This window comes from Tuber melanosporum (genome assembly GCF_000151645.1).
Source record: "Tuber melanosporum whole genome shotgun sequence assembly, scaffold_24, strain Mel28".
Taxonomy (NCBI): Eukaryota; Fungi; Ascomycota; class Pezizomycetes; order Pezizales; family Tuberaceae; genus Tuber; species Tuber melanosporum.
This window is the reverse complement of record NW_003298908.1, coordinates 699969-711126: the sequence shown is the minus strand read 5'-3', so window position 1 is coordinate 711126 and position 11158 is coordinate 699969. Positions and strand designations below refer to the sequence as shown.

At 43.6% G+C, this 11158-nt stretch overlaps 1 protein-coding gene; it reads left to right on the top strand.

The window, feature by feature from the left end:
* Positions 1-5882: 5882 nt before the first annotated feature.
* Positions 5883-10343, top strand: GSTUM_00006119001 (uncharacterized protein; the record flags this gene model as incomplete). XM_002838258.2 has 3 exons in its annotated part: positions 5883-6006; positions 6168-6616; positions 9429-10343. 3 exons carry the CDS (start codon positions 5883-5885, stop codon positions 10077-10079), a joined length of 1224 nt encoding a protein of 407 aa, XP_002838304.1. The 3' UTR covers positions 10080-10343.
* Positions 10344-11158: the final 815 nt, after the last annotated feature.

Genomic DNA, 11158 nt, shown 5'->3' with positions numbered 1-11158 from the left:
TGGGCAGAAACAAAGGTAGTGGTTGTCTCCCACAGGGTAAGACTTGTTAAGGAAAGAGGAGTAAGCTTTATAGTAGGGAGCATCTGCCATAGCCAGTATGAAAGTATAGAGTATGAGGAGTGTAACTGTGCTGCAGTCATTAACCTTAGCTGTGAACGCTTTAGGGAGAGAGTAGTTGGCCTCTTTAAGGTCTCTAGCTGCAATATTGGGGAAGGAGGTTGCTATGTTATTACTCGGGCCCTGGGGGGGGCAGGGAATATTTTGGGGGCAAAGAATCCTCTCTCAGCAGCAGGCAGTAGCCCTAGGGCGGGAAGACCAGCTGGCCCAGGAACTGTTTTTAGGACTTGTACAGGAGAAAAGATCATGTTTCCCTGTCTCTTCCTGCCTTTAGAGGGCATGGAAGAAGCAGCATGAGAGTAGGAAGGTTTCAAAAGTCTAGTAGGAGAGTTATCTGAGTCTGGAAGGCACGAAAGGAGCTCCGCAGGATGGGGGGGACATCCTGTCTCTCTATTAATAAGCTTCCCATATACTGGGATACTTTGTCATAAAAGTAGCAGTGTTATCCTGGTATTTGCCTATCACGGTGTCATAATTGGTGATGTCTGAGTCATAATAGACCAGGTAGCCTGAGGTTAGCATTACAGCATATGTGGGTGCTGAATTATTGGTAGCTGGTTTCTTATCCTTTCGAGAGGGTCAGGGGAGTGGGGTGGTGGTCAATATAGGTGATTGGGAGGGTTGGATAGTGCTAGCCACCAACCTGGTAGTCAGATTCTTGATAGTTGCTTGGAAGAAGGCCACGGAGCTTGCCGGTATGCTGTTTGCATCCATAAGACCACCCTGGGAGGAGAGGATGTTAGCAATTTTGGAGGAGAGGTCATAAACCCGAGTGTTGAGTTCGTTGACAGTGTTGGAGAGGGCAGACAGGCCTGTACTAGCAAGGAGATGAGTGGCAGCCAGTAGTACTCTCCAGTGGAGAGATCTAGTATATCTTTACGGGTTAGTGGGGGAAGGTATTTAGGGGGCCATTCTAGCAACTCCCTTAATAAGAAGAGAGGCCTTGCTTGATTCTCATGAAGTGGGAGAATTGGAATGGCTGAGGATAGGCCTGAGAGGGGTTAGGAGAGGGTGTCCTGGTGTGATGCCAGAGCGTGAGAGCAGGAGTACCTGGCAGGGTCCATATCCTGTACATGGAGAAGTAGTCCTTGAGTTCAAGGTGAGGAGGATCATGAAGTGCAAGGAGTTTTTTACCAGATGCTAATGGTGTCGAAGGCAGAGGTAGAACGTAGGGGAGGGGAATAGAAGGTACAAAGCATGCTATACTAGAGGTTACTAGACTTTGCTATTTATATAAATACCTCATCTAACTGTAATCCTCTTTGACTTATACCTTCACATCACCATATCCTATGACACACAATTGTAAGTCATGTGAGATCTGCAGCTAACTCACATGAGTCAACCATGCAACATACTTAAGCCATTCATATACCTCATACTAAGTCATGTGCACTAAGCATGTTACATACGCGAGAATCATGACTCATAAGTATCAGTTACACATGAAAATTATAATGTCATATGACTTACAACTGTGAGTTATCATATAACAATAAACACCTATAACTCGCAAGCTCTAGTCAAGTAATAACCTTTATTCCTCCTTAACAATCTGCCTTGTGATAATCCAATTTTATGACACTATAGTCAAAGCCAGGTAGGAATGAGGACTACTATTCTGAGATACCGGGAGGAGGGAAGGAAGGCCTCAAGAGGGTAGACATCAAGAGAAAATGCAAGAAGGATATGAGGCTATGGCTTGATCTCTCTCAAGTGTGAAGAACAGGTGCAAAAAGTCGGGAGAAAGAATGTGGTATTGAGGTCTTCCAAAATAGGAAATAAATTTCAATCACCAGAGGTGTAGTGGAAACAGTCAATAGATAGTGATAGAGACCAACTGGCAGTATATGAATCCTACTTACATATATGCAAGTTCTGTTCTACTCTGGTAATCAACTACCTCTTCAGATTAGGACTTAACTGAGCAAAAGCTGTAGCTTAATAATATTAAATTTCACTGTTTTGTTTCTTCAGACTCTACTGCTAAGACATTGGGATTTTGTTGTACTTATTCCCAGAAGAAATCATTTTGGTATGATTGCAACCTCAGAATTCAACTTCCCCATAGGAGTTTCAGTTATATTAGAAGTAGTACATAAACAGTCAGATGCAGGATATAAATATTGAAGTGCCTCCCAAGCTTTACCGATATCATCAAGTAAGACAGAAGAGATCTTAACAATATAAAATTGTTCTACAAACTAATCTTTATCACAATATCTTTACAGTCCTCTCAAGAGATTTCTTAGTAGTCATGAACAAAATGAACATTACTGAGCCTTTCTAGACAATCTCTGTCTATACCAAAGATTCCTGCCTAAGTCTTCTCTAAGGATATTAGAGTTAGCTTCTGCCTAACAGTGTCTCTATAAATGCTAATTGAAATGTTTAAAAAACTCTTTATAATACTAGTATACATCAACAGAACTATTTTTCAAAATCTGATAGTCTGAGAGCATATATTCATTGATGAGAATAATAAGTAATTATTATCACTAATCTAATTCAATTAGCATATTAACATAGATTATTCTATATTAATTAGTTTACAATTTCCAAAAACACATTTTTAATTTACTAACTGCTTGAGCCAAATATCCTCTAAATTTCAATTACCAGAGGTATAGTAGAGATAGTGGCTGTACTTTATTACCTTATTATTATACTTAAAAGATATTATTAGCAGTAATTTCCCATTTGAAAGTAGTTATGACTTTTTCCTCACACCAAAATATAATCATCAGGTATCACTTGAATTTCCTAATTTGGCTTAATCTTTATGTAATTGCCGAATTTTTTGTTTGGCAGTAGCTACATCTTTTGTCAACTCCCTAGTACTATTCATTTACACAAACATCTGGATGCCTTAATACCAAGAGATTTCGGGAGCTTAATAGAGATTGTAAAAAATAATAAAACTGCTCTGATAATTTATTAAATTTATTACCCTCCTTTTGGCTGATAAATTGAGCTAGCATATTTGGTAGTTTAAATACTTTCCTATTAATTTCTTCTATTGCAATCTTCTCTCATTCCTCCTTTAGAACTAGCTTTCATTGCCTGACTGATATCATTCTTTCAACACCAGTTCAGGTTTGAATCCCTGGCCTGGATTTTATTACATTCTATAAGTGCTCAATAGGGTTCAAATCCAGGAAATCAGGAGGCCAGTCCACCTTAGCAATCCACTCTTTCTCTCTCTCACAGTTGGTGAAGTCTGAATTATTTGCTGGGGTATTCTCTTTCAATTGGACAATGTTTGAGTTGACTAATATTCGTGCTTAGCATGCTCGCCATATTACAGGCTGAGCAAGACAAGTAACATAATGCCACAAGTCTAATTCTAGTGGGTCTCCCCCTTTTAACTTTTTAATTTTATACTTCTTGCCTTGCTAGGATTGAGTGGTTTTATCCTAACTTTAATAGCCATAACCAATATGAGTACTTCCTGAGCATTAGATAATTTAATTATTTGCAATTCCCTCCATGGCTCCAATGCCCGCTAGGTAGCATTAAGGTGAGAATCTTCTTCCTTATAATTATCATTGTAACTTATGATATCTTTGGCTGCCTTTATCTTCTCCTCTTCTGCTTCTACTTTCCAAATCCAAAAGGGTCCTTTCCAGCCATAAGATATCATTCCCCAATACATAATTGAAGCTCATTGCTTCTTCTTTACTCCAACACCATCATCCACCCATTTCTCACTCTTCTCCCTCCATACAAGACAAGGTCCATAGAAAACTCCAATCTCTATTGACCTTTCATCCATGAACACATAGTCTGCTTACACCTTTACCTGCTGCCAAGAACCTGGTGTTCACAGTACTCCTACTAGAGGATAATTAGTATTAATTTTCACACACTTTAGATATAGACATGGGTGATCAGACAGCCAGGAACTTGGTCAGTAAACATTGAAGCAATCACTAATCAATCTTCTTTTTTGTTTTCCTCATCTAAAATGAACTTCAATAGCTCTTGGTAAGCACCAATCCCATGCTCTCCCAAGGCACCGTAAACTGTAGTTTTACTCACATGTTATAGGCCAGTTACTTGCTGGATGTCACATTGTGTCATTCTCCGAGAGGTGAAATCCCTTTTTACATACCTAACTAATTGATCCTTCTCAACTTCACTTAGATTTACTTAGAGAAGGTGGCTGCCCACTCTTCGGAGCTGAGTCTAACACTGGAGCAGTAATTAATTGCATCAATATAAATTCCTTGTCGGGCATGCTAGTGGAGCTACTGCTGAGTACTGAAGAGCTGGTAGGTACACAAGCGCTATGCAGCAAAGGAAGACTAGTAGGTAGAGGGAAGCTGGTAGCTAATGAGAGGCTGATAGTTGGAGGAGGAAGACTGGTGGATGTGAAACTGTTGGGGGCGGGAGAACTACCGGGGGCAATAGTGCTAGGAGCCAGTTGAGTATTCCTTGTATTTGCTAACGCATGCCTCCAGATATCTGAGGCTGTGGAACCGGATATACCGGTGATTTCCTCTATCTTCTTAAAAGTCAACGGAATATCTAGACATCTTAAGATGAATATAGTAGCGCAATGTCGTGGTGTGGTATCTTTTCCTATTTCATAATTAGCCTTAACTCTCACCAAAGTGGGATTTGGAATATTTTCTTGCCTCTCTTAACAATAACATGTACCATCCTGGAAACTCTTCCATCATCATACTAGTATCTCAAATAGGGTGGTGTTGTGGAACAAAAGGATGGAGTTCGACACAAGACAATTTGACGAGGTTTCTGGGGATGTCTTTGCGCCAAGACATCCGGATACTTGTGAAAACGGCTATTACAGATGTTATGGGATCAGGTCCACAGTGGCAACAGTGTTCAAATGTAGTTTACAACTGCTTTTAGAATTAGAATTAAAACGCAAGCGAAATTTTCTCAAAGAAAACCATATTTTGCTATTGGCACTCGCGCCTACTCCATACAAAACCCTGTGAGTAGAGCCTCCCTTTTACCAATATCTGCCGAAAGCCTCAATAAAATAATTATGCAGACGAAGGAATAACTTATGTATTTTAACTGTCAAGACTGAATGCGTTTTAGTGCAATTCGTACGAGTACTCGTACACGGCTAACAAAATCACAACATTTCTCTCCAGGGGCCACTCAGATCTGCTTGTCCGATCCTGTCGTCTTACCAAAGATGGTTACAAGCCCTGGTATTGGTGCGGCTCTAGGAGCCAGTGGTTAGGGTTTATGCGAAGCTGTAAAATTTGACTTGACCTCACATGGTCTGGTCAAGTTTCATTAGGTGGAGGCGTTGAAAATCAATCTTCCCTCTTTCTCCTGCTTTTCTCTCTTTTTTTCTCCCCCCCTCTTTCTTCCTTTTTTTTCTCTCTCTTTTTTCTCTAACTTTTGTGGGGCTGAGCGAGTTCGGTCAAGCATCTTTTGGAGTTTCCGCATCTGTATTACAAACACTCCATCTCACATATCATACTCCCTCCGTACTGGACCGCTTGAACTGCAAAAGCGTGTGACATCGGGTGCTGGGGTAGTCTAGTGCATTTTCAGCTATCGTCCCGATCATTCTCCAGTCAATCAATCAAAACACGGGACAGACACACACCTGCACTCGCCTACATCACCCATCAGCCTACCTGCCGCCTTCTTTTATCTTCTAACGTCACCTAGTCGTTTGCCTACCTGCTTGCTCGGCCGCTTGGAAACCGCTATCAGCACCAAATTCGCCCTTCCCTCGGAGAGTTATCCGAGACTATTATTCACCCCGCGCAGTGATGGATCTCCTATCTGGCCTGCGCAAGGGCGATTCCTCGCGTGGCGGCCGGTCCGAGTTTAAATGGGAGGATGTCAAGGAGGATAAGGACCGTGAAAACTATTTAGGGCATTCTCTTATGGCCCGTGTGTTACCCTCCTCCCGTTTCTTTCCACCGCTTGCCCACTCCTCGCTATTCTCGTCATAAATTTTCCTATCAATGCTAAATACCCATCTACGCTTATTTATTTCCCCGCTTCTCTTTCTTGCTTTTTATATTTTGACTAACTAATCCGTTGATTCTTAGCTGTCGGTCGATGGCAAAAAAACAAAGACCTCACATGGTATGCTAAATCTGGGGCTGGTGAGACGTCAGCTGAGGAAGCCCGTAAGGAGGAGATCCGGATGATCAAGGAAGCGGAACAGGATGCTCTTAGTGAGGCCTTAGGATTCAAGGCCTCTGTCAAGAGACCTATGGATCCTGTTGACCAGGGCGAGGTCAAGAGGGCTATTAGGGAGTCCGGAAATGAAGAGGAGGAGGGTAAGGGAGTTGGTTTCGGGAAGAGAACCGGAAAGAACATTCTCGATGGCGCGTCTAGGGGATGGGATGAGGGAGGTGGTGTGAAAGGGGAGTTTAAGCCCGCGGAAAAGGGTAGATGGAGAGAACGTAGTGGTAGACGGGAGCGGAGCAGAAGTAGGGGTAGGGACGGTGGGGATAGCCACAGACACTGGGACAGAGACCGGGGGGGAGTGAGAGTAAGGCGGCAAAGAAGCAGAACCAGGAGTGGAGATAGACATCGGTATAGAAGGGACAATGAGGATAGAGACAGGCGGAGAAGGAGAAGAAGCAGGTCGAGAACTCCGAGAAGAGACGATGACAGAGGTCATTCATGGAGGTGAAAGATGACTTGTGATCATTCTCCTGTTGCTTTAGTTCTAGAAGCGTACCAGTACGGCAATGTGTTGTTCCTACAGCTTGGCCTGCGCACTCTTGGCAAAGACGCATGAACGCGGGTACCTATATTGACAAGTGTTCTTGCATGAATTGTTTGACGTGAAAGAGATACTGGGGATGAAGTGAGGGACGATCTTAAACTCGGGCATTTTGCAAATATAATATTTAAGACGTTCCAACGACCAGACTTTCCGTGGTTCCATTAAACCGATTCCACTACCACCTCTAGGATGCCACGCTTTGGGGTAGAGTTGGGACTAAGTAACCTCGGCAAATCTTGTGTTTGCCTGTTTGGGAATAGCCAAAGAAATTTCTTGTGTGTAAATTAGTGCGGGTAGGGTTGCTGCGGCTCCAACAGCTACTCGAGTACTGTACAGTACACGCAAACTTTAACTTCACTGCATCATCGATTATTCAATGAACAAGGTACAAGATGAAGTAGCGCACTAATTGGATTTATAATGCTATGGCAGGTGGTGAAAGGGGCTCTTATTCATATGATACCACTCCACTTTTACACGACAGTATCATACCCGAATGAATGATGGGCTTAGGAGCCCTTTCTGAGGGAGGTCGTCAAGGGACTCAGCGGGAACGCCAACGGGTTCGGAAACACGCCAAGTCTCGGCAAGGGTTAGGGTAATTTTTGCTCGTGTGGGGAGCCGCAAGGCGCACGCGTTGTGGCGATCGTACTCTTGTCACTGTACGGTAGGTTTCCCAAGGACTGCTCTCTCCTACCGGTACGGTGGTCAAACTCCCTCTCATCTCCCACCAAGCAGTCCTCTTCCCTTCTCACCTTTTATTTCCCCCCCCTCTCTACTCCACCTATCCTTTTCTCTCCCAGCTTCAGCTACACGCACTTCCTCCGCACATACACACATACATCTACATACATATCCACCAGCGGAACAGAAGGCGAATAATTTTGCTTGCCTGTTTCGGTTTGTTCCTACTGCACTATTCTCCTTTACCTTACCTCGCCCGATATATATATATATATATTCTCTACAGCGGCGCTAGGTAAGTGACACGATTACCTCCTCTAGTTTTTTTCTCTTTTTTTCTCTTTTTTTCAATCGGATCTCCTATCGTGGCATCCTATTGCGCCGCATCAAGACTTTGTACGATTCCATCTCCATCAGCGATATAAAAATTGTTGAACAGATTGCCCTTCTAGTTTGAACCATCTGCAATCTCCATATCCTGACACTTACCGCGATTTCATTTAGTCGTCCAAATTACCGTTAGTACCGTACTTCCATTCCACATTAGCCTGATCATCAACCCGCCAGGTGTTGCTTGTTTTCTCATCAAACAGATAAATTAACTTTAATACATAGGTTTAAGTAATGGATACTATGTCACGTCGCTCGTCGGGCAGGATAGCTGCTAAAAAATCGCTTGCGACTTTTGGCCTAGAGAGTTTGGCAAACGCTAACCAAGGCATTTCTGTCGCGCCTAATCCTGAACCCATCTCCAGCCCTCCCTCCTCTCGAGTTCGTGGAGGGAATAAGAGAAAGGCTATAACTATATCTTCACCAACAGGTTCACACGACAAGAAACTCAGGAGGACTGTTACGAATACAACTGAACCAAAGGGTGCTATCACGGATACAACCGAAACTGAGCCAAAGAATGTTATCACAGATACAACTGAACCAAAGGATGCTATCACCGATACAACTGAACCAAAGGACGCTATCACGGGTACGGAACCAAAGGACGCTGAACCCAAGGAGGTTATCACGGATACCGAGCCAAAGGATGCTATCACGGATATTAGCTCAAAGGATGCTATCAAGGATATCGAGCCAAAGGGTGCTATCACAGATGCGACTGAACCGAAGGGCGCAGCTGTTGATGTTTCTGAAGCCATAGATTCGCCTGTCGAGAATGGACTTGACGTTGAACCAGGGAGAGTAACAGAGAGATCGATTACTCCTCGTAGTCAAGAGCACCCTGAAAAGCCATGGGTGCCTCCAATCATTGAGCGCAGAAACCCGCTAGTGAGCCGATTTGAGGCAGGTGCTCTCCTACCCAACAATCCGCATTTTTTCGAACTAACCATTCATAGAGTCTCGTCACTCCCGAAAATTTCAACTTGCTTAGCGATGAGCAAACGGCGAAACTCCACACTCTTCTCCCAGGATTCGATAGGGAGGTCAGTGGTAATGAATCTGGCCGCCTCAATGGCAATTTGGACTTGGACGCTCTTCCATCATTCTGGAATGACACCCGCTTCCGAACACAATTGAGTACTATCGGAGAGCGCCTTGAGCAAGGCAAATACGGCCAGAAATTCCGTGATCAGATTGACTCGATCATGCATCGTCGGGCCAACGACGAATTCCTGTTCATGAAGGATCGTGCCATGGAGTCCTTCTGGGGGCAGAAGAAGGAAATCATAAACCCGGTCCTAGCAGGTCAGGCAGCGTCAATCAAACTGACTACTATGGCTCGGCACCATGTAATCCGGGTTAATGATGCACTTCGCTTAAGACGTCAATTCGTTGGTTACAGCCTGATTGAGAAATATGCTATTGTATACCTGTCCCATTTGAGTCCGATATATTGATCATTAGCTGTGGTAGAGCTAACACCTTCAACTTACAGGTCACAGCCATTGACCAGGTAACCGGTTTTATGCAATTATCCTACCCTCCAGCCCAGATGCGACAATCGGTTGCTGGCGTTGAGGACAAAATAATGCATGATGTCCATTCCCCGGGACAAATTGAGCGTATCCTTCTCGAAGAAAACGGCACCGGTCCTGAAAAGCCACCCAACGGCAATTCCTTCAAAAATATTACTGTCCTGCGTGGAGGCGATGATCTAGGAACCCTTTTTTTTCTTCGGTCACAATTCTTCCAAGTATACCTACCGCCAATTGAAGGGGCCGGTCCTTCAGCTGAAGGCAAGAAGAGAGCTACATCCCGCTCACTCAAGGCCTCAGAATCCTCCCGTTTGACGGTAAACACAAAGAGCAAGTCACCTATCGATGAGACACACCCCAACAACAAACACATTGACGAAGAGACGATAAAGGGAGAAGAGGAAGAGCTTGTTAAAAAACCAACAACCAGGAATCGTTCCCCTGCAGTGGAAACTCCGAGAAGTAGCCCTCGCCGCACCCGGGATAAGATTGCAAAGACCGCATCTCTAGTTGATGAGATGCACCCTGGTGATAAACAAGAAGACGACAAGGCGCTGGAGGAGCAAAAGTCACCTGCAACCAGGAGGCGTCGGGCTATGCGGAGGCGCTAGTTTGCTCTTTTCTTACTTTCTGGGGCCGCCGTGTTGAGGGGGCGTGAGAGTGAGAGAGTTCGTATCTTATCAGATGTTACAAGTGGTTCTAAGTCTTTATTTCGCACACTTTCTTAATTTCCTAGGGGAATTTTTACTTCTCACACTTTTCGTTTTGCAGGTGGTCTGTGTCAGTCTATTATATCCCGATTCTATTTCAGCCTTTGCTCAAAGGCTAGATTGATGGAAAGACGGATCACCAAATTGAATAAGAAAAAAAAAAAAGCCCGGTTCTACCGAGGGCATCTTACTATCTGCACCTTGTTTCACGTCGGCAGTTATCGATCACATCCCTGGATTTTAATCATGGGCTGGTTTTATTTGTTTGTTTGCTCGTCGTTCAAGTAGTATACAGAGATGGAATGTTTTTGTCAGCAAAAAGGTAGTGGTTTTTTATCTTTTTCATAAAGTATTCTATTCACATGTCCACACTGCTTTGTTAGTTAGCTGGGGGTTTGCGTATGTTTTCTCCTTTCTACCTCTCAGGTTACATGGTATACTTATTTGCTTTTATAATTTTTTCTTTTTTTTTTTACTCTACTTTACTATGGGATGGCCCAGGTTGAATGAGTGGGATATGTCATCATCAGTCTCAGTTTACTTCTGTCTTGTTTTCATGTTTTTCTACTTCTAGGTTCTCATGGGTTTGGGTTTGGGTTTGGGTTTTTTATTTCCAAGTGATAATATTGGCGTGAGTGTGGGTGTCATACCGGTAATAATATCATGGCTCTACCGGTAGAAACCTAAAGTAGCTCCAATATTGGTTGGACATGGTCTGGTCAGCTGTGTTCCCGGACACGAGCATGGATTGTCACTCGGGATATGCTATTTCTCCGGGTATGGATTCACACCTACAAAGTTCTTAGCACCTCAGGTACTCCATTGATTTCAGGTAGGAAGGGACAAATTCTTTAAGAGAAATATTTATCAAGTCTGACTTCCTTTCTTCTTTCGAGGGCAACTTTCTGCTTTTATTTGGCAGGGGGGGGGGTTTTCGGTATCGATGTGTTTGGTAGGTGCAAAAAAGTATGGCAATTCTG